General features: G+C 43.5%; 2 protein-coding genes and 1 non-coding gene across 3 annotated transcripts; 2 read left to right on the forward strand and 1 right to left on the reverse strand.

Annotated features, from left to right (window-relative positions):
* The first annotated feature begins 655 nt into the window (after positions 1-655).
* Positions 656-3,385, forward strand: GDF15 (growth differentiation factor 15). The gene is made up of 3 exons (XM_043990389.1): positions 656-717; positions 1,651-2,003; positions 2,647-3,385. The coding sequence occupies exons 1-3, from the start codon at positions 656-658 to the stop codon at positions 3,366-3,368; spliced, it is 1,137 nt and encodes a 378-aa protein (XP_043846324.1). The 3' UTR covers positions 3,369-3,385.
* A 16,943-nt stretch (positions 3,386-20,328) lies between these two features.
* Positions 20,329-20,942, forward strand: LOC122737362 (40S ribosomal protein S23-like). The gene is made up of 2 exons (XM_043979852.1): positions 20,329-20,552; positions 20,692-20,942. Exons 1-2 carry the CDS (start codon positions 20,329-20,331, stop codon positions 20,897-20,899), a joined length of 432 nt encoding a protein of 143 aa, XP_043835787.1. The 3' UTR covers positions 20,900-20,942.
* Positions 20,943-21,570: 628 nt separating this feature from the next.
* LOC122737462 lies at positions 21,571-21,677 on the reverse strand. The gene has a single exon (XR_006354297.1). It is a non-coding gene; the product is annotated as a U6 spliceosomal RNA (small nuclear RNA).
* Between the last annotated feature and the right edge of the window lie 1,604 nt (positions 21,678-23,281).

The following is a 23,281-nucleotide window of genomic DNA, read 5'->3' on the forward strand; positions in this document are numbered from 1 at the left end:
CAAAGACTTTTCCTACCCAGGCAGGCAAAGTTCTATAGTTCCTTCCAACTCCAACATTCCATGTTCTAAGATCCCTTCCTCATCTGACAGTGCATCATCTCAGACATTCTGTGTCCTAAGATCCCTTCCAGCTCTGACATCCTAAAATCTTTGTCTGATATTCCATTCTTGTTCTAGAGCTCCTTCCAGCTCAGATATTATATGTTCTAGGGTTCTTTCCAGCTCTGACCATCTGGGTTCTATGATCTCTTCTAACTCAGCCACTCTAGATTCTGAGACGGTCCCTTCTCCCTCTGACATTCCTTGTTATAAAGTCATTTCCTACCTTATTATTTCACATTCCAAATATCCTTCCAGCGCTGACAGTCTGCTTCTTGGGTCCCTTATCACTCTGACATCCGGGGGCTTCTACGGACAGTGTTCAGATATGCTGCTCTTTCCTCTACTTTCTCCTCTCCACTCCTTTTCTCCACTTGACCCTTTCTCAGAACAAGCCCCGTGGAGGTTCCCCCCACCCCCTCCAAAGGTCACCTGGTCATTTCCCTAGGCCAGGAAGAGAAAGGACTAACAGTGGAGGAGGGTCAGGATCTAATGTCAGGGAAGGCAGGGCTCAGAGACTACATCATCTGACATACAGTGACCCTGGAAGGAAAACATGCCTGTGATCCCTCCTTCCTGCCTTGATCTGTGCCGACAGTTTGTTTTCTATTGGCCAAAGTGGGAATGTCCCCAGTGCTACTCTGGAAAGATCGATGGCCCAGGAGTCAGGGGACCTGAGTTCAAATCCTACTTCTGATGCTTTCTACAGGGTACCCTGGGGCAAGTTATTTAGCCTCAGTTTCCTCATCTGTAAAATGGACTAGACAGTCTTTGAGAACTCTTCGAATTCTAAATGTATGATCCTACAATCAAATTTCAGTATTGATACTTAACTACTTGTGCCACTTTGGGCAAATCTCTCTGGGCCTCAGTTTCCTTATCCACAAAATGGGAGTGTTGGACAAGGTGGCTTCTCTGAGGTTCCCTCCCGCTTTAAATCTATGATCCCGTGTGCTGTCTGAGGCCTACGTGTTTCTATCTCCCACCCAGGCTCTGTGTTCCCTCCCCCCCCTCCCCGCGCAAAAAAACCCCAAAAAACAAAAAAACACACACCCAGTGACTGGCTAATTCGGGATAGTCTCTTCAACGTGAAACATTAAATAGGTTGGACCAGACGATCTGATCTCTAAGGGCTCCTGTGTTCTAACTTTCTTAAAGATTCAGCCTCTAGTCTAAATCTGAGGAAAGGGAAGGGAGCAGGTAGTGGGGAGGTGACACAGAGAGAAGGAACAGTCAAATGGGAAGAGTGACTGGGACGATTTGGAGCCACTGTGTCCTCCCCAAGACCAGCCTCCCAGCTACTTCCCCGCCCCCTGCCCCCACCTCACCGTCCCCCCCCCCCGCCCACTTCATACCCCCACCCCCACCCCCGCCTCTCTTTCTCCCGAAACAAAACCGGAAAACTGATTTGTTTACTCCCAAACCAAAACTGGGGCGGAGAACCTGAGGGGGGCGGGGAAGGGGCGCAGGGGCGTCAAAGTACAGCCCTATATAAGGACAAGTCGGATCAAGTCCATTCATTGTCCACTGCAGCGGTCCTCTCTCCGCTAGGAGCAGTCTCTCCCCGCGCCCCAGTAAGATGCGGCTCCCGCCACAGTTGCTGCCGCTGCTGCTGCTGCTCCTGCAGCCGCCGCCTCCGTCCAGGGCAGCTGAGCCGCCGCCAGAGGACCCGGAGCGCAGCGTGCAGCTAGAAGCCATCCGCAGCTCCATCCTGGCACGGCTCGGGATGTCGGCGCCCCCAGACGTGCGCCCGCAGCCTCTCAGCGCCCAGGAGGTCCGGAGGCTGCAGCGCCGCTACGAGGAGGCACTGGCCCAGCTGAGATCCAACCGGAGCCGGGAGGCGACAGGCTCGGGTCCTAGTCTGGGTCCCAGTACCCCCAAGGTCCGGATCCTGACTCCCAAAGGTAAGCGATCTGGGCGGTCCTGAGCCTCACCGGGATTGGAATAGAGAATACAGGGAACATACAGCCAAGGCGACTTAGAAGGTAGAACGCAGAATGACAAATCTGAAAGAGACCTTAAAACTGTGTAATGATAGTTAAAAACAAACTTTTTTGACACAAGAGGAAACTGAGGTCAAAGAGGGAAGGGGATTTGCCTACCTTCCGCCAGTTAGCACGAAAGCCAGGACTAGAAGCTAGGTCTCCTAACTTCCAAGTCTAGGACTCTCAGCATCTCTGCTCCCAGCTCCTGGTCAGGATAGACTTCCCTGGGGCTCAGACAGTGCCAAATGACCCACGGGGATGAGGGGCCTGGGTAAGGAGAAGGAAGTAGGGATCGGATAAATGAAGCACACCTAGTTGCCTCCTGAGATCCCAAACTCACTCTCCGAAGCCCGAAGAGCGGTCACTGTCTCAGTTTTACAGACATCAGCGGTGATGAGGTGGGAGGGGAGAGGTGAAGAATTTTGCTAGAAGCCGGATTAGGAATTGGAAGCCCCAAGTCTACGGAGATGAGGGAGGATGTGGGGGGCAGAGAACTGGGAGAACTCCCTGGGACAGGATGGATCAGCTCCCCAACGCCTTTCCCTTTTCCCTCTCTCCACAGTGGAGCTCAGCCCGGACACCCCCGACGTGCGCCTCCACCTGCTGCTCCAGCGGGAGGCTCTGCTTAGCGGGATGCTGGAGAAGCCGCGGGTGATCCGCGCCCAGCTGCGGCTGGGTTTGCAGCCACCTTCCCCGCCGACCCCGCCTGAGCGGGCCACGTCGAGGTTTCATGCTGAGGCCAAGAGCCTGAAGCTCGACCTGACGCGGCCACTGCGGCGCTGGCTCCAGCAAGGCCGAGCTCCGGCGCCCCTGCTGCGACTGCCCCTGGCTCTGCCACCCGGCGTGTCCCGGGAACTGCTCCGACAGCCCCAGGCCCAGAGCGCCAGCCTGCGCGTGGAGTTCCAAGAGCTGCCCCGCAGGGAGCCCCGCAGGCCGCGATCGCTGAGGCCTGACAAGGACTGCGAAGAGGGCGGCGGGGGCCGCTGCTGCGCCCGTCCTCAGCGCGTGTCCTTCGACGAGCTGGGCTGGACCGACTGGGTGCTGGCGCCGCGCGACTATGAGATGCGCTTCTGCGAGGGCTCCTGCCCGCACAATTACCGGCCGGCCAGCATGCACGCACAGCTCAAGGCGCGCCTGCACCGAGTGGCCCCCGCAGCCGTGGGCCCACCCTGCTGCGTGCCCTCTGCCTACGAGCCCATTGTGCTCATGCACTACGGCAGTGATGGGAACGTGGCGCTCACGCCCTTTGAAGACCTGGTCCCCAAGGCCTGCCACTGTGCCTGACCCAGCTGGACCTGGAGCTAAGTGGCAGAGGCTGAACACTGTCGTTACAGGAACGGCGGACATCCAGCCCAGCTAGGCATCACAAAGCTGACCTTCAGCCTTCGAATCCAGAGTTGCTGAAGAATAGGGCTGGGGGGTGGCCACTTATGGCACCTAGATATACTGTGGTCAAAGAAAGTGACTGGAGGTGGCTATCGATGGCATATATCTATGTTTATTGCCTCCTTGGGCTTGGGAGAAGCAGCTGTTTTTATAGAGGTGTATTTATTGCTAATTTATTGGGGCTGAGGGGGTGGGAGGTTTGTACTACTCTTGTTTCCTAGTGTATGTTTATAATGGTCTATATTACGTAATGGATACTCTGTTACTTTGAAAAGAAGATTTAAAATAAATATTAAAATTGAATTATACTGAATCTTGAGTTGGGGGCAGGGGAAAGGTTTTGGTCAAAAAGAATAATGGTAGACCCTATACACAGACCTAGCTGTGCACTTGGTCAAATCCCCTTAAAGGTTCTCAGCCTTATCTGTAAAAATGGGCTAATGATACTCCACACCTGCTGTCAGGAAAGCATTCTTAGGTCAAGGTAAAGTTCTACTGATATTATTATTCATTATCTTAAATTATCTCACCCCTCCTCCAATATCCTCTCTTCAATGACTCATAGTGGCCTACATCAAAGGGGAGGTCATTAAACCCCCACAGACTTTTAAAAATTACTAAAGCTTTTTTTAAACAACCTATTTATTTTCTACCTCACAAGAATAGTTTACCTTCTTGTCATTATAGCAAAGTATAGTCTAGTAGCATAGCAACAGAGATTATAGCAAAAATCCCTTTCGTTGAAAATAATGGGGGGGGGGGCACAGCTAGGTGGCTCAGTGGATAAAGCACTGGCCCTGGATTCAGGAGTACCTGAGTTCAAATCTGGCCTCAGACACTTGACATTTACTAGCTGTGTGACCCTGGGCAAGTCACTTAACCCTCATTGCCCTGCAAAAGAAAGGAAGGAAGGAAGGAAGGAAGAAAATAATGTGTGGACTTGGTTTATTCCAGTTAGGGGAAATCACCAGATAGAGTAATCAAAATGTGACTGGCTTTTACATAGGTGAATATTCTCTGAGAAACCCCAAAGTTAAGCCAAATCAGTCTACAAAGTGGTAGTCTTTAACAACATAGGGAACATTCCACACCAGTAGTCTTAGTTTTCTATGAAGAGAGGGAAGTATTTTCTTATTTTCCCCAGGTCCAAGATAATAATAAGATTTTCAAAACTCTTTACATTTGTTATTTCATTTGATTCTCACCAAGGTGCTATTATTAGCCCCATCTTAGAGATTCAAAACTGAGGCTGAAAGAGGTTATGTGATTTGCCCAAGGTCACATGTCTGAGGCAGGATAGAATTCAGCTATTCCTGAGTTCAAGTTCAGCACTCTAGCCACTGTACCACCTACCTACCCTATGATGTAATTTTATCCTCACAAGAACCCTGGAAGATGGGTACTCTATCCATTTTTACAGGTGAGGCAACTGAGGTAGGCAGAGGTTAAATGATTGGCCCAGAGTCACACAGCTAATTAAGTATCTGAGGCAGGATTCAAACTCAGGTCCTTCTGACTCTGAGTCCCACACTCCACAGTGCCAAAATTTGGCCGAGTCCTTGAAAGCAGAAACATGTTTTGGTTGAACCAATCCACCAAGTTTTGACTTGGGGCCCAATTAATGGCCCTTGGCTGTTCTCCAAAGATCACAGAATCACAGAATTCTAGTCCAACCCATACCCAAAGAGAATCACCGTTTAACTGCCTGAAAAGTGGTCCACTTAAGTTCAGAGACATTCATCACCCAGGTGAAATTTTTTGACTGAAACAACTCATGAAAACTATTCTGGGAATACTGGAACTGGTCATGTTTATACTGAAATATCTTCTCACTAAAGACAAATTAGTAGCAAAGTCAGAACTTGAAGCCAGGTCTCCTGTAATGACCACCCCAAGATTTGCCTCTCTGATTCTCCTATGGGAAGGAAGGAAGAGATACCCAAGGAGTAATGGAAGCAGGAAGGGACACAGAAAGAGAGGTCTGGATAGACAAGAGAAATTCAACAATGGGGGCTCCCAAACACAGACCCACAAATGGAGGGGGGATGAACCACAATGGCCCTTTCTGCCCTCTGCACCCATTGGACATAAACAGCAGGAGAGCCTTGAAGGCCACAGATTACAAAGCAGGGGTCATTGAGTCACAGACGAGGTGGAAGAGAAGCCTTTCAAAAGTCCCACTGGCTGATTTCCAGCAGCCCGGCTGGTCCAATGCCTCCATGTACAGAAGGCTTCCTCACTTCCTGAAGCAGTGCATCAAATAGAGCCAAGACAAATCCACCAAAGTGTCTACCTTGAATCTCTAGGTCAAAAGTCCTCATGGCCTTGGGACACTGACTAGTCAGGATTCCCTGACTTCTGACCTTCCCTTCGTATATCTAAAGCAACAGGTATTAGACAGCAGAAACCTATGCTGACAGTTCCCAGCCTGGGTGAATTTGCCCCTTTGTATCACACACAGGTCTATGTTCCACTTAGGTTTAAGTCTTTTTGTGTCTCTGAGTCACTATGGGACCTTGGACATGTCACTTCCTCTCTTCCCTGCATTCTTCTATTCTGTAAACTAAAGGTGTTAGACCAGACTCTAAAACCCTTTTCCATTTGAAATCTCTGAATCTTAGAGTCAGAAAGGACCCGGGTAGTCATCTAGTCCAACTTAAACCTGAATAAGAATACCTGCTATACCATCCCTGACAAATCCTGTTATCATCAGATCATAGATTTAAAGTTGGAAAGGACTTTAAAGATCATCCCTCATTTTACAGATTGGGAAACTGAAGCCCTGAGAAGACATGTGACCAACCCAAGATCACATGAGTTACTGGGCCCACCATCTTCCCAAGCATGTGGACCTCCAACTTCACTAGCTGCTGCTGATGGAGCTGGCTGAGTGAGGGTAGGGAAAAGGGGGTGAGAAAAGGGAAGAACTGTAACCCCAGCTGTAAGAGAATAGAATCAAGGAATTCAGGAGCCCAGGTGGTAAGATCAAGTAGAACCAAGAAATCCATGGATCTTACTGATGAATATTGATGAAAATGTCTTAAATAAAATTCTGACTAGGGGACTATAGTAAGATATTCAGAAAAAATAGCAACAAGAAAGTACATACAGGGATACAAAGATAGTTCAACCCTGGGAAAAATAATTAGCATAATCACTATTCAGTCATGTCCAACTCTTCTCCACCCCATTTGGGGTTTTCTTGGCAAAGATCCAGTATCTAGTGGTTTGCCATTTCCAGATCACTTTATAGATGAAGAAACTGAAGCAAACAGGGTTAAGTGACTGGCCCAGGGTCACATAGCTAGTACTTGATACTGGATTTAGGTCTTCCTGACTCTGGGCCTGGAGCTCTGTCCACCATGCCACTGGGCTGCCCTACACAGAAGTAGAGGAATCAGAATTAGCATGTTCAGAGGTCCCCAAAGCTATAATTTAACTAATATAGCAACTTTATACTTGCTTTTCAGTAGTTCCATCTTGCTGAGATGTAAGTAAGGCTGATTAAGGCAGTCACTGGTCATGAAAAGGTAAGAAAGCGAACAGATATGTCAGGGAAGCCAGAAATGGTTAGTTGCCACCAATATATAATGTGTATTCTCCTAGAGATAGAAAGTCAATGCAGATGGAATAGACTAGACAAGGAAGAATCAGAAACAATGGAACTTGATAACCAAATATTCAGTAAGTTAGAAAACTTTATTTACTTAGGAAAGACATCCTTATCTAGGGAAAAAAACTACTGGAAAAACTGGAAAGTGTCTGGCAGAAATTAGGCTTATACTAACACTTTACACCATATACCACCATACATTCTAAATGGATATGTGACCTTAACATTAAAGATCATACTATTAAAAAAATTAAAAGAGAAATAGATCATTTAATTTTTACAACTATGGGTAGGAGGTGTTTTAACCAAAAAGAGGCACCAAAAAAAAGGGATAGAGGCACTTACATGAAGTAAAATAAATAATTTTGATCACATGAAACAGAAGGGCTTCTACAGAAGCAAAATTGATGCACCAAGGATAAGAAAAGAAGCAGTCAAAGGGGGGCGGGGGGAATTGTACTTCATTTCTGATAAGGTTTGGTATCCAAGTTATATAAACAAATAACAGATACATATATAATCTAAAGTGATTGCCCAGTGGATGTATTCAAAGGTTTTGGACAAACAACAGTCCTCAAAAGAATTGAAAACCTAATAACAACATGAAAGAATGCTCCAGATCACTAATAATAGGAGAAATATATATACATATATAGGTATTTTTTGTATGATCAGTTTTATGATTATCACTTTTGTAATATAATTATATTATCTCATTTTATATGTCAAAGAATTGGAAACAAAGTAGATGCCTATCAATTGGGGAATGGCTAAAAAATTATAGTATATGAATATAATGGAATATTATTGTACTAGATAAAGTTGCAGATGTGATGAAAACAGAAGTACAGAAAGATCTACCTGAACTGATGCAGTGAAGTAAGCAGAACCAAAAAAAAATTAAAATTAAAAAAAAAGATATCATGGAAAACTTTAAAAAAAATCAATGAAGTTGAGGGTCTAATATGGAAAAAAAAGAAAGAAAGAAAATAATAAATGTTGGAGAAGCTATGGAAAATTTGGAACACTAATGCATTATTGGTGGAGCTGTGAGCTGATTCAACCATCTGGAGAGAAATTTGGAACCAGGCCCAAAGGGCTTTAAACTGCATACCCTTTGACCCAGCAATTCCACTATTAGGTCTTTATCCCAAAAAGATCATAAAAAATGGGAAAGGACTCACATGTGCAAAAATATTTATAGCTGCCCCTTTTTGCGGTGGCAAAGATTTGGAAATTGAAGGAATGCCCATCAGTTGGGGAATGGCTAAACAAGTTATGGTATATGAATGTAATGGAATGCTATTGTGCTGTAAGAAATGATGAGCAGGCAGATTTCAGAAAAACCTGGAAAGACTTACATGAACTGATGCTGAGTGAAATGAGCAGAACCAGGAGAACATTGTACACAGTATCAACAACATTATTTATTTTACTTCATGTAAGTGCCTCTATCCCTTTTTTTTGGTGCCTCTTAACTCTTCTCAGCAATACAATGATCCAAGATAATTCCAAAGGAACCATACAGTCTCTACTTTTTTTTCTTTTTTGGTGTTTTTTCCATTTTGTTCTGATGCTTCTTTCACAACATGACTAATGCAGAAATATGTTTAATGTGATTAATTGCTGTTTTGGGGAGGGGGAGTGGAGGGAGGGAAGAAGAAAATTTTGAAACTAAAAGTCTTATAAAAACAAATGTTAGTGGTTAAAACACTGGCCCTGGATTCAGGAGTACCTGAGTTGAAATCTGGCCTCAGACACTTGACACTTACTAGCTGTATGACCCTGGACAAGTCACTTAACCCCCATTGCCTGCAAAAAGAAATGTTGAAAACTATCTCCACATGTAACTAGAAAATAATAAAATACTTTTATACTAAAAAAATACATCAGGGAGAAAGATCACTGAAGCCCTACTAGGTCTGTATCCCAAGGAGAATTTTTTAAAGGATAGGTGAGGAAGAGCCTATTTATATAAAAATATTTATAGCAGCTCTTTTTGTGGTTGCAAAAATTGGAAATTGAAAGGATGCCCATCTATTGAGGAATGGCTGAACAAGTTGTGGTATATGATTGGGATAGAATATTATTATGTTATAAGAAATGATGAGCAGGTGGATTTCAGAAAAGCCTGGAAAGACTTACATGAACTTATACACAGTGAAGTGAGCAGAACCAGGAGAACAGTATACACGTTAACAGCAATATTGTATGATGAACAACTGTGAATGGGCTATTCAGAGCAATACCATGATCCAAGATAATCCCCAAGGACTCATGATGAAAAATGTTATTCACATCCAGAGGAAAAAACTAATGGAATCTGACTGCAGATCAAAGCAAACTAGTTTTCACTTTCTTTCTTTCTTTTTTGTCTTCTTTGAGGGTTTTTTCCACAAAATGACTAATGTAACAATTTTTTTTTGGTTTTTGGTTTTTGCGGGGCAATGGGGGTTAAGTAACTTGCCCAGGGTCACACAGCTAATAAGTGTCAAGTGTCTGAGGCCGAATTTGAACTCAGGTCCTCCTGAATCCAGGGCCAGTCCTTTATCCACTGTGCCACCTAGCTGCTCCCAACAATGTTTTATTTGATTACATATGGATAACCTATATCAGATTGCTTACTATCTTAGAGAGCGGAAATAAAAGGGAGGAAGAGTTACAAATTGGAACTCAATACTTAACAATGAATATTAAAAATTGTTTTTACATGTAATTGGGGGAAAGTAGTTTTTTTAAGTCAATGAAGACAAGTTTCAAAGATTTGCTAGTACTTATGTTCTCCAAATATGTGGCATGAATTGGTAGTACTTTGCTCATAACAAACAGAAGACTCTCATTTCCTATGACATCTCTAACCATATTGGGTCAACAAAATCTGTTTCTTACTTGCTCCCAGATCCTCTCTTGACTCATGGCCAAAGTCATCTGGCAGAGGTTTTAGGGACACAGAGTAACATTCACTGGCCAGCACCAATTTCTTCCTAGTACCATGTGCAGGATCAGTGACAGTCCAATATAATGTCCCATTGCACATCTCCAGCTTTGCCTCAACAGCAGAGTGCCTTCTTAGCAGTGGTATTTGAGGTCTTTAGAATCCCTGACTCACTTCTTGGCTCCTAACACTTCTCTCATGAGTCATCAGTTCCTGCTGCCAGTTGTCCACTACAGCTGAGATAAGAGTGGATTGGTTCAGTGACGTGAGGTTCACATATATTTCTGGTAGTGTTTGCTGGCGGTCTCAAAGGCTTATCTGTGCTTACCTTTGCTTATGTTCTGGCTCTGTGGGTCTCACATGAATTTTTCACTTTTTCCTTAGGTATCACCATTGCTTTGGCATTCCATAGCCTGCAGGGCAGGGCATCTGCCAATTTCCACATTAGTCTTCCCTGGTTGGTAGAGTATGCTGAATCTATCGTTAGGTAGTCCTGCTAGCCATCTCTGGCATACAACGTGTAACTTAACACTGCTCAGAATATAGCAGTTAATTATTATCACTGCGTATTTGTGACTTTGTTCCATTCACACAGTCTTTTCCACTTCAAAGCCCCAAACTCTAGCTTATGTAAGGGGTGATAAGTCTCACTGTCACTCAGGCCTCTGCTAGCAAATGTGACTGGTTTCTCTCTTGTTACACAAATGTTCTCAAGTCCTCCATGCTGTTATCTGTATGCAATACAAAAAGTTTGTTTGAATCTAGGTCAATAATGGTGCATTGTGAGGTGACTGACCAAGTCTTTGAAAGCGTGTTCACAATTATCCATCCATCAGTTTCCAAAGGGCTTCATGGGTTTTAAGATAACTACCGGGGCAGCTAGATGGCGCAGTGGATAGAGCACCGGCCTTGGAGTCAAGAGTACCTGAGTTCAAATCCAGCCTCAGACACTTAACACTTACTAGCTGTGTGACCCTGCGCAAGTCACTTAACCCCAATTGCCTCACTAAAAATTTAAAAAATTTTAAAAATTAAAAAAAGAAAAGATAACTACCACGAGGTATGGTGGTGTAATTCCTGTTACTCATAAGCCCTGCTCCTGAGGGATGGTTGAGGCTGATGGATTGCTTGAGTCTGGGAGTTCTAAACTATAGGAGGGGTAAAGCCAATTGTGTTTCTTCACTAAGTTCAGCACTACTATGGTGAACCCCCAGGTGTGGAGGACCACCAGACCACCTAAAGAGGGACATAGAGACCGAGGGCAGAAAAAGGGAGTAGGTAGGGGAGGTGGAAGGGGGAATATTGTAATTAGAATCTGCTACTTGCTCAGCTCTGCTTTTTGTAATCCCTTGCTTTCTACCTGAAGGGCTATTTTGATCCCTGTGTATTTGCTTACCAGTGTATATGTTATTTCCCTGGAGCATATGCTCCTTGAGGGAAAACATTGCTTTCTTTTTGTTTCTGTAGTGTAGTTCCTGGCACATAAGAAATGCTTATTTAGTGAGTGAATGCATGGCTAGATAATGGATGGTTAACAAATATATATATGGGTAAAGGACAGATTTATTTCTATCCTGAAGAAGATAAAGATGAGACAAGGGAATCTTCTTTCTCTAGAAGGCATACATGCAGGAGCAGCTAGGTGGTACAGTGGATAAAGCACTGGCCCTGGATTCAGGAGGACCTGAGTTCAAATTCGACCCACTAGCTGTGTGACCCTGGACAATTCACTTAACTCTCATTGCCACAAAAAAAGAAGGTGTACATACTCAGGAACTCTTTTCTTCTACAGCCAGGTCCCCAAACTCTTGAACTTGGGGTTGTTTCCAAGGTAACCACCCCCCTTCAAAGCTATCAGTGCCTACTAAATCTCCCTCCTCTGGCTGAAGGCTGGATTCTAGGACTCCTTAATATAATTTGGCTATTTTCCTGGCAACCACTAAGGTTGGTGTTACTCAAAAGGTCTCTCTCTTCTCTGTCTAGAAAACTACATTCTGGGACTACAACATGTGGGAAATAGAAATCCCTCTTCCCAGATCTCACCCAAGGGTAAATTCCCTGAAGCCTGGTGTAGCAAGCTAGGAATTGAGACATGATTGAAATTCCACATATTGGCTTCTTTTCCGAGTCTTTCTCCCCCTTCATGGACCTGAAAAGAAGTTGAACTCACACATCTTCTCTCTTGCATATGGAAGTCAGAAGCAGCCCTCCCTTTTCTTGCTTTCACAGGGCACTGAGTGATCAATCTCTACCTATGAGGAGAGAGTCTCATAAAATAGGCCCATTGAACCAAGCATAACAAGTCTAAAAAAATGGGCTGCAGTCCAATCATTAAGGATTTTAAATGCCAAAAAGACTACTTTCTATTTGATCTGGGAGAGAACGGGGAACCACTGGAACTTTTTGAACAGGAGAGTGCTATGGTAAGACTCAACATGTCCAGACTAGAACTCACTATCTTTCCCTGTCCAAAACCCTTCCCTCTGCAAACTTCCTTATTACCATCAAGGACACCACCCACCATCCTTCCAGCAAACTGGGCTTGCAAGCTTAGCGTCGTCCTTGACCCTTCACCCTCAGTTACCTGATCTGTTGCCAAATCTTGTCATTTCTAATTTTATACCGTCTCTTGTACACCTTCCTTCTCTGTACTCACACGATCACCACCCTAGTCAGGCCTTCATCCCCTCTCATATGGATTATTGAAATAACCTCCTAACTGGCCTCCCTGCCTCGAGCCTTTCTTTACTATCTTCCGCCCAGCTGCCAAAGAGATGTTCTTTCTTTTTTTTTTTAATGTGAGGAATTCTTGTTTTGGCAAATTCAGTTCAAGTAACATTCACTCTTTGTGTGTGTGTGGGGGGGGCAATTGGGGTTAAGCGACTTGCCCAGGGTCACACAGCTAGTAAGTGTCAAGTGTCTGAGGTCAGATTTGAACTCAGGTCCTCCTGAATCCAGGGCCGATGCTCTATCCACTGCGCCACCTAGCTGCCCCAAAGAGATGTTCTTAAAGTAGAAATCTAATTCCCCATACATGGAATTCTGGCCTTCCTTGCCTCTTCCTCCTGGCTTCCTTTAAGACCTAAGTCAGGAGGCAGCTAGATGGCACAGTAGTTAAAGCACCAGCCCTGGATTCAGGAGGACCTAAGTTCAAATCTGGCCTCAGACACTTGACACTTACTAGCTGTCTGACCCTGGGCAAGTCTCTTAACCCCCATTGCCTACAAAAAAACAAATAAACAAAGACCTAAGTCAAATCCTACCTTTCATAGGAGGCCCTTCCAAATCTCTCCAGATGCTAATATCTTTCCCTTTTGAGATTGCCTTCCATTTACTGTATCTATAATCTATCTATCTATCTCATCTATCTATCATCTATCCATCTTCTATCTACCACTTTGGACATTTTGAGCTCTATCTAAGCCTTATCTTGAAATTTCCCTGGAGTTGTGGTGATGAGAAAAAGAGAGAAAATTAGCTTCTTGAGCCATCTCCCAATATTGAACTTCATTTGTGTGAGCCCAGAATTTTGGCACTCTCAGGCCTTGGGTTACATGTGTGTTTCAGTCCTTTTCCACTCTAGTCTTGATAGTCGATAACCTATAACTCAATAGTCTATAATCTAGGTATCCTAAATCTGACATTCTGTATTCTATCTGCTACAGGTCCTTACAGCTTTGACATCATTTCTTCTAAGGTCCTTACAGCTCTGACATAATCTCTTCTAAGGTCCTTACAACTCTGATATTCTGTATTCTTTAAGCCCCTCTTTTAAAAGCCTAAGTGATGGGGCAGCTAGGTGGTGCAGTAGATAGAGCACTGGCCCTGGATTCAGGAGGACCTGAGTTCAAATCCGGCCTCAGACACTTGACACTTACTAGTTGTGTGACCCTGGGCAAGTCACTTAACCCCAATTGCCTCACTAAAAAAAAAAAAAAGCCTAAGTGACTTGGTCAGGATCACAAGGCTAATTAAGGCACTGCATCCAGATGTGTATTGCTCCCCCCCTCCTCTGCTTCCCCTCTTTCACTCTTCCCAAGTCCATACATGACTTAAAAATCCCTTCAAACTCTAACCACTAAGAAACTCTCCACAGCTCACGGGGTCAGGGATTCTCCCATCCCAAAGGTCGCCTGATTATTTCCTAAACAAACTTGCAAGCTCATTCCCCTGGTTCAGGAAGAAAGAGAATAGTGGGGGAGGGACAGAGTCAAAGGTCAGGAAAAGTAAATCTGAGCTACTGTGGCCTTGGGAAGAAAATGTTTGAACCCTTATGCCCCAACACATAGACACGTATATATTTGTTTCCCCTGCTCTGACCCCTCCTAGTCTATTTTCTCTGTCCTTATTCCCCTCCACCCCGCCCCCCCCACACACACAAAATCAAAACACCACCTTCTGAAGGCTGAGTTAACTTGGGCAAATCTCTCTTCCTCACTGGGCCTCAATTTCCACATCTATAAAATTGTTGTTTGTGGTGGTGGTGTTTGTGTTTGTTTCTGTTCCTTCATTCTCAAAGAGGACCGAGACGTTGGGGTGATGTCATGACTTGCGGTGAACTGGATTTAAGTGAAGGAGGGCTGTGCAAAGTCACCAGCCTCACTCTCTCTTCCAGAGGCATCTGGGTCCAGTGGCAAGATATACATCAGGATGACTGGAGATGGCCCCAGCTATTCAAGGTAATTGAGATGACTTTCCCACGGTCACACGGCTAGTAAGGTTACATTTGAACTCAGGTCTTCTCAACTTCAGGACTAGTACTCTATCCACTGCACCACCTAGCTGCCCCTCTATAAAATTAGGGTGTAGGAGAAACTGAATCTTCTCCAAGACCACTTCCACTTCTGACCTTTTATGTCCTAAAGGCCCTTATATCACTGACACTCTGTATTCCTTTCTTCTTTTTTTTTTTTTAGTGAGGCAACTGGGGTTAAGTGACTTGCCCAGGGTCACATAGCTAGTAAGTGTTAAGTGTCTGAGGCCAGATTTGAACTCAGGTACTCCTGACTCCAGGGCCAGTGCTCTATCCACTGCGCCACCTAGCTGCCCCGACACTCTGTATTCCAAGAATCAATCCACTTATGACACTTTGAGCTTATTTTTTTTTTGCAGGGCAATGGGGGTTAAGTGACTTGCCCAGGTTCACACAGCTAGTGTCAAGTGTCTGAGGTCGCATTTGAACTCAGGTCCTCCTGAATCCAGGGCTGGTGCTTTATCCACTGCACCACCTAGCTGCCCCCTACTCTGAGCTAATTTTGACTCTGCCCACATATGCATCTGTTTCATCTATTTCTTTCTTTTTTTTTTTTTAGTGAGGCAATTGGGGTTAAATGACTTGCCCAGGGTCACACAGCTAATAAGTGTTAATTGTCTGAGACCAGATTTGAACTCAGGTCCTCCTGACTCCAGGGCTGGTGCTCTATCCACTGCGCCACCTAGCTGCCCCCTGTTTCATCTATTTCTAACCTCAAGCCCATACCAAAGTCCAGATTGACACTTCCAGTCAATGGAGAATTCTTCATAGTTCAGGGGACCAGATTTCCTCAGAACATGTCTGATAGGAGTTTACCCAATCAGTTGGTCATTTCCCAACCCAATTAGAAGGCTCCTTCTCCAGTGCACTGGAGAAAGAGGAAGATGGGGATGGTCTGAGTGGAAAGTTAAGGAAATCCAGGTTTCATAAGATAATAATAATAGCTTCCTCACAGTCCCACCCATTGTCCATGGAATTGGGGGTGAGAGGGGGATTGGCAAAGTAGGGCAATGACAACTAGGATATTGGATATCATTCAGACCATGATAACGGTTGTGAAAGCCTGACAAGAATCCTGGAATATTGGTGAATTGGGCTGTAATGATACCCTTGATTGGGTTACCACCCTGGTCAGTGTGATATAAAATTTCCTAAGATAGATGGGGCAGCATGATGAGCAGGTTGATACTAAAGAGTAGAGTTCTATCTTATTCAGGTATCACAAAGAGGCAAGATACATTGGAATAAATCAGAACTACCAGTATCTCACCACTAAAAATGCTTCATCACAGGTGGTACTGACCACAAATCAGGCAAACTATGAGAGTACATGAAATGAACCATGAAAATGTATAGAATGAAGATAAGACTGCTTTAACTATGTGTCAATGCTCCCATCGATTGGGGGATGGCTGAACAAGTTATGGCATATGAAAATTATGGAATACTATTGTGCTGTAAGAAATGATGAAGGGGATGGTTTCAGAAAAATCTGGGAAGACTTTTATGCACTGATACAGAGCAAAGTGAGCAGAATCAGAACAATTTATACAAGGACAACACAATATTGTAAAGGCAAACAACTTTGAAAGACCTATGAGGGGGCAGCTAGGTGGCACAGTGGATAAAGCACCAGCCCTGGATTCAGGAGGACCTGAGTTCAAATCCGGCCTCAGACACTTGACACTTACTAGCTGTATGACCCTGGGCAAGTCACTTAATGCTCATTTCCCTGCCCCCAAAATTTTTAATTAATTAATTTTTTTAAAAAAGAAAAAGAAAACCACCATGGCAGAAGTGACTAGAGAGAACTATTGAAGATCTGTGGATTAAAAGATGATATCAATATTTAGCTTCTGCTCACAGTAGAAAACTTGAGCACCATAGATCCCAATTAGAGAACACAAAAAAGAACCATGTGAATTAAAACAACTCTGAGATCTCACCTCATACCTGTCAGATTGGCACAGAAGACAGACAAGGAAAAAGGGAATTATTGAATGGGATATGGGAGTTCAGGTCCATTAATGAATTGTTGGTAGGAGGGTAATTTGATCCTCTGCCCCAAAAGTCAATAAACAATGCATATTCTGTGAGTCTGTGTGTTCAGATCTCACCTCAGACACTTACTAGCCTCATGGCCCCGGGCAAGACATTTAACTCTTGTTTGCTTCAGTTTCCTCAATTGTAAAATGTGGATAATAATAGCATCTATCTTGCAATGTTGTTGTAAGACTCAAATGAGATAATATTTGTAAAAAGCTCTTAGCCAGTTCCTGGAATATAAATGTTTATTCCTGTCCCTTCCTGGCTACATGGAGAAGTTGCATCAGCCAAAAAAACTGATGGGATCTGCACATGCCCTGGACCCCTCCCATTCTGCAAAGACCACATTTTTAAAAACAATACTGAGCGAGATTACTTAGGGATGGTGTGAATTATTCCTCTTCTGAACTCAAAATTCTCTTGAGAAGAAAGAGCATCCATCCAGTGGAGGAGCAGGGAAGGTGGTTCTTGTTGGACAGTCATTCAAATGATGCAATATAAATTATATGATGTGAATATTTGACTGGAAGAGGCAGAAAAAGGACCCTTGTGTGAGGCATTCTGATAAATGTAACTTGAGAAGTAGCATAGTCCTTTAGATACAAATGCTCTAAGAGAGAGAAAAAAACCCACCCCTCAGATAAATATACTGAGAGGAACTTTACCTAAACTTCTGTTTAAGAAACAAAACAAGGGGGCAGCTAGATGGCGCAGTGGATAGAGCACCGGTCCTGGAGTCAGGAGTACCTGAGTTCAAATCTGGCCTCAGACACTTAACACTTACTAGCTGTGTGACCCTGGGCAAGTCACTTAACCCCAATTGCCTCACTAAAAAACAAAAATAAATAAATAAAAGAAACAAAACAAGACAAGGCGGGGGGGGGGGGGGACAGCTAGGTGGCATAGTAGACAAAGCACCAGCCCTAGATTCAGGATGACCTGAGTTCAAATCTGCCCTCAGACACTTGACACTTCCTAGCTGTGTGACCCTGGGCAAGTCACTTAACCCTCATTGCCCTTCAAAAAAACCAAAACAAAACAAACAAAAGGGGCAGCTAGGTGGTGCAATGGATAGAGCACTGGCCCTGGAGTCAGGAGGACCTGAGTTCAAATCTGGCCTCAGACACTTAACACTTACTAGCTGTGTGACCCTTGTCAAGTCACTTAACCCCAATTGGATCACTTAAAAAAAAAAAGATGGAGAGCACTGATCAAGTTAATGATGGCTGTCTTGTATTGTGGTCCATCAGCTCATTTACATACTACTATTTTCAGGAGGTTGAAGGATAATAAAAATAACTAGTATTTATGTATTATAGCACTTTAAGGATATAGCAAGATGCTTTACATATTAATTCGTTTGACCCTAGCAAGAACTCTGTGAAGAGGGTGCTATTACTCTCCTATTACAGATGACCAAACTGAAGCAGACAGCAGTTAAGTGACTTGTCCAGGGTCAAACAGTGTCTGGAGTTGATGTAGGAGGCAAAAAGGGGTTAATAGAAAAACCCAAGACCCAAGCTTTAATTCAGATATTAGCTCTAAAAGGGAGTCAGACCCCAATTAATGGATAACTTATACTAGGTTTTTGTACCCACAGAAATCAGTGTCCATAATGGGAACAGAGGGAGAGAGGCCATAATGACTTTAGACTAAAATGACAAGGCTATAGAAATTCTAAAGAAAAATGATTATATTTTGAAATTAGCCATGGGAATCAGAAAGAGACATACGCAGAAAAGGCCAAATTTGTTCCCAGATTCACCTTATGACATGTAAACCCCAAAAACACACCTCCACTGGAAAAGGTACCCGCCTCCGGGGTTGGCTTAGGACCCCAGGAACTCCAAATTAGGATAAGCCCTCCCCTGAAACACCCCTAGGTGGAGAATATTAAAATGAGGACAGGTCCTCCCCTGTACCTCCCCGAGGTGGAGATTATTATAATGAGACTGATCATCAATTTATCCATACTATAAATATGACTGTCTTTCCTTTCCTTACTGGAGAGATACCTTTCCACTATTCTGGTTCTCTCCCTGTGGTCACCCACAGTATTGCAATAAAACTTGGGAAACTGAGTCACTGAGTCTTGTAATTCTTTTAGGACAATCAATTTGATCCCAAATTCCAGCCCACATCATTTGGTGCTCCATGTGACTTCAAGTCCCAGACTCAGTGGGGTGAGATCTCGTTAAAGTAAGTTTGGGATCTGCCTTTAACTCCTGCACCCAGGTTTTTGGCTCATTTGGAAGTCCAGCCGGCTCACCAAAGCGAGTGGGGGTATTTCTCATTGGTCCGGGATCAAGCGATTTACCCTGAGGTTTTTTTTTTTTTTTCTGAAAAGGGAAAAAGGGAATTGCCCTGTTGGCAAGACCCAGCAGTCTGGGGGACGCCCTGGATTGGGTTCTTTGCTGTTTTAATGGACACCCACGTGGACACAGGTGCGGTGTCGGTAAACTCTGGGAGGTTACAGATGGGTCAGGAAATTTTGACAAATTGGGAGAAGGGAGTAAGGAGAAAATTGGATGTAGCCAAAAAGAAACAAATGACTTTAAGAGAAAGGAGAATTAAGGGACAAATTGGAACAAGTCTGATAGCAATGACCTGGAAAAGAAAATGGGTGGTGTTTTATTGCAATACTGTCTGACCACAGCAAGAGCCTCACTGGGCTCTTGGGTTCCCCTGGACGGAGTATGCATTGTGTTTTTCCCCTCTGTTGCCTCAGAAACCTCAGTCACATTGGGTGGGCCCCCAAGGTCAGGGGTCGGATTTTTCTTAGGTACTGTCTTAGCCCAACCCACCTTAAAGGGACAGGGAGAGAAAACATTCCGTAGGACCCCTCGGGTGTATCCTTACAAATTTGGAAAAAAGAAAAAAAAAATTGGACATGGGTGAAAAGAAACAAATGACTTATTTGCAAGAGAAAGATTTAAGGTATGGCTGTTTGTTTGCTTGTCTGTGTGCAGCTGCTAGCCTGCTTGCTGTCTCGTGCATTTATGTCTGTCAAATGTTGTAATTGTGTTGTACAATCTGTGGGGAATTTTTGGTTATACCCCTGTAATCTTTCAGAGCGATAGCCAGGCTCTGAAGGTCGGGGAAGGGAAGTCTCTGACTTCTGGACAGATGTATGTCTACTTAAGAGTTCTGAATTTGGAATTGGGATGTAACTTCTTTGCTAGGCATTCGTAGCCTTAGACGAACATTATAAAAGCTGGTTTGAAAATGCTGCTATTGGGGGGCAGTTAGATGGCGCAGTGGTTAAAGCATCGGCCCTGGATTCAGGAGTACCTGAGTTCAAATCCAGCCTCAAACACTTGACACTTACTAGCTGTGTTACCTTGGGCAAGTCACTTAACCCCCATTGCCTGCAAAACAAAAACAAAAGAAAATGCTGCTACTTTGAAATCTCTTGTAGTGGAATGGTTAAAAATCAGGAACTATTTGTAATGTGTAAAAGTTGTAATGAAAAATGATCTCGCTCTTTTCCTTCGGCCCGGACGGCGGCGACATGGGTAAGTGCCGTGGTCTTTGTACAGCTAGAAAGCTCCGCAGCCACAGAGGAGACCAAAAGTGGCATGACAAACAATACAAGAAAGCTCATTTGGGCACAGCCTTGAAGGCCAACCCATTTGGAGAAGCATCTCATGAAAAAGGGATTGTCTTGGAGAAAGTTGGTGTTGAAGCCAAGCACCCCAATTCTGCCATCAGGAAGTGTGTGAAAGTCCAGCTGATTAAGAACCGCAAAAGGATAGAGCACCGGCCCTGGAGTCAGGAGTACCTGAGTTCAAATCTGGCCTCAGACACTTAACACTTACTAGCTGTGTGACCCTGGGCAAGTCACTTAACCCCAGTTGCCTCACTAAAAAAAAAAAAAGAACCGCAAAAAAATCACCTCCTTTGTTCCCAATGATGGTTGCTTGAACTTTATTGAGGAAAACAATGAAGTTTTGGTTGCTGGATTTGGTCGTAAAGGTCATGCTGTTGGTGATATTCCTGGAGTACGCTTCAAGGTTGTGAAAGTTGCAAATGTTTCTCTTCTGGCCTTGTACAAAGGCAAGAAGGAAAGACCAAGATCATAAAAATTGTATGATGTCTTTGTCATAGTAAACAGTTTTCATGTAACAAAAGAAAAGAAAAGAAAAATGATCTCTAGTTCAGTGTGACTTGCGCTGCTGCTTCCCCCCACCCCTTCCTTCTCAGGTGCTGGCCATCTGTGTAGCACCAAAGCCGAGTGGTGGGTGAGAGAGAGAATGTTTAGAAAATTTTAAGAAACTGTCCAGAGTATTTTAAGTTATTGGTAAAAGCAAATAGAAAGAAAACTGTGCCATTTTGTACTGACTGTTCAAAGAATTTGGAATCTTGAAAAAAAAGGGGGGCGGAGTATATTTAAGGTACACTGCCACTTTAAGTGTTCACCTGCCATTTCAAGGTTTGTGAATTCTGGAAGAAACCAAAGAGTAATTGAGTTTATTTGAAAACTAGAATACTGCTAAGTTTTTAAATTATTTTAAATTGATGTATTTGTGTTAAAATTGTGTTAAATTTGTAATTGTGTTAAAATTATTGGAAACAAAGCAATTGATGGTTTTAACAAAAATAGGTATATAGTTGTTTCCTCTAAGACAGAGGAAACCATTGGAAGCTGGTAAATCATTAAACAGAAAAAGACCTTGTAGATTTTTTAAAATTTGTAAACTTGCCAGAAAAAAGCTGGTTACAAGGAATGAGGATTTATTGATTTATTTATTTTTAAAATATGGAACACTTCACGAATTTGCGTGTCATCCTTGCGCAGGGGCCATACTAATCTTCTCTGTATCGTTCCAAGTTTAGTATATGTGCTACCGAAGTGAGCACTTGCTGAGGATTTATAAGGTTGCTTATTGTATAGAAATAATTTCTAATGATTGATCTTTACACCAGGATAAAGTTTAAACCTGAGAAGGAGGAAGGAAAAACCAAGCAACATGTGTGTATGTTCTGGTAAATCTTTTTTGCTCATTGCAACTTCATGAGAGTAGAGGTTTGCTATTTAAGATAAAATATTTGGGGGACTGTAATTTATATTGTTTTGAGTTTTGAATTTTGGTATAATTGTTTGGATGGTTAAGCCAGTAATGCAAGTATTGGAGAGAATGCCATAAATCAATGCCACTAGAGGGAATGTGCTGCTTTCAGGTGGAGGTATCTGGGAAAAAGCCAAGATGAAAATTTAGGACTCAATCCAAGGTAGGCTCCTTTTGGCTCATTGAGTCCTACTGAATAGGAAAAGTTTCCCCACCTGGCTATCCCTGAATTTGGCTATTACTGTATGACTGGTGGTCACTTGTAACTTTTACCTGAAATCAAACAGAGCTAAGGATGTTTTATCCTGGCCCGATAATCATGTCCCTGCTTTTTCTTTTATAGCAGATTTCTATAATCAGAGCAAGTAGTCAGTGGAAGAAATGAGCACAATGCAAGTATGTAAGATCTTACTGTTTTCAGTTTAAATGTGTGGTCACTTTTTATGTCAAACAACAAGGTGTATTAATATTCAGGTTCATCATCTGCCTGCTAATGTTTACATGGTATTATGATAAGGTTAAATTAACGGGGTATTTTTCTGGTTTAGAAGAAAGTGAAATTCTTCCCCATTGCAGATGAGAGGGAGGGTGGTAACTAGGAAACACAGTTATGCATTTTAGGTTTTATCATAAATCTGCCCAGTCAGATCTCTGTTACGTACTGCCAGGAGCACCAAGCTACCAACTCCATAGTACAAGGGAATCACAGAGCAGACCTTGCTGCTAGATTAGCTGTTAAGTCCATTCACCGGTCCACCTTAGCCCTGGTCCCCTTGCACTCTACTGTGCCCCAAAGGTATTTCCCCTTCCTATAACAAGGAGGAGATTATAAATCTTTAGTGTTAACTACCAACTGCTTAAACCCATATGTTATCTTGGGCTATTTGGATTATAGAGGAAAAATGCTACTGCCTCTTCTCATGTTAAAGTCAGAAGAGGAACTTGGGATAATTTTCTTTGGTGGGTCTGGAAAACTGCTGCCCTCACTATTCCTTTTGTTGGGTAACTTGAACATGAAGCTATGCTTACAAATTTAACTTTGGTAATGGAATAAGTTTCTAATTCTACCGCATTAGGGTTACAAGAATTGGAAGAGTGCTTGAACTCTCTGGCAAATGTGGTCCTGGACTGAGGCGGAGTCTGTATGGTTCAGAACACCTCCTGAAGTTTGAGGTGCCTTGCGGAGATTACCTGAATGGCTGAAACTGTTCACAACAGCTTGCTTCATCCAGTTTTTTTTTATGGAACTCTTAGATTTATTCTGTATTAGTGTCCCTGTTGCCTCTTGGTCTGTTGGTAAATCATTTGTGTTTTGTGTTGTGGTTCTTGCATTTGTAACACTAGTTTCTACATCTCCCTCAATTCATAAAGCCCCTGTGGGCCCCTATTTCACCC

This window comes from Dromiciops gliroides, chromosome 1, assembly GCF_019393635.1.
Source record: "Dromiciops gliroides isolate mDroGli1 chromosome 1, mDroGli1.pri, whole genome shotgun sequence".
Classification (NCBI taxonomy): Eukaryota; Metazoa; Chordata; class Mammalia; order Microbiotheria; family Microbiotheriidae; genus Dromiciops; species Dromiciops gliroides.

What these genes read in the sequence shown, in the direction of transcription:
- GDF15 (XM_043990389.1), top strand. Translation starts at nt 656, where the DNA reads ATGCCTGTGATCCCTCCTTCCTGCCTTGATCTGTGCCGACAGTTTGTT. An exon ending in TTTGTTTTCTATTGGCCAAA is followed by an intron (nt 718 to 1,650) that starts GTGGGAATGTCC and finishes TCTCTCCGCTAG; the next exon opens with GAGCAGTCTCTCCCCGCGCC. An exon ending in CCGGATCCTGACTCCCAAAG is followed by an intron (nt 2,004 to 2,646) that starts GTAAGCGATCTG and finishes CTCTCTCCACAG; the next exon opens with TGGAGCTCAGCCCGGACACC.
- LOC122737362 (XM_043979852.1), top strand. Translation starts at nt 20,329, where the DNA reads ATGGGTAAGTGCCGTGGTCTTTGTACAGCTAGAAAGCTCCGCAGCCAC. An exon ending in TGTGTGAAAGTCCAGCTGAT is followed by an intron (nt 20,553 to 20,691) that starts TAAGAACCGCAA and finishes CTAAAAAAAAAA; the next exon opens with AAAGAACCGCAAAAAAATCA.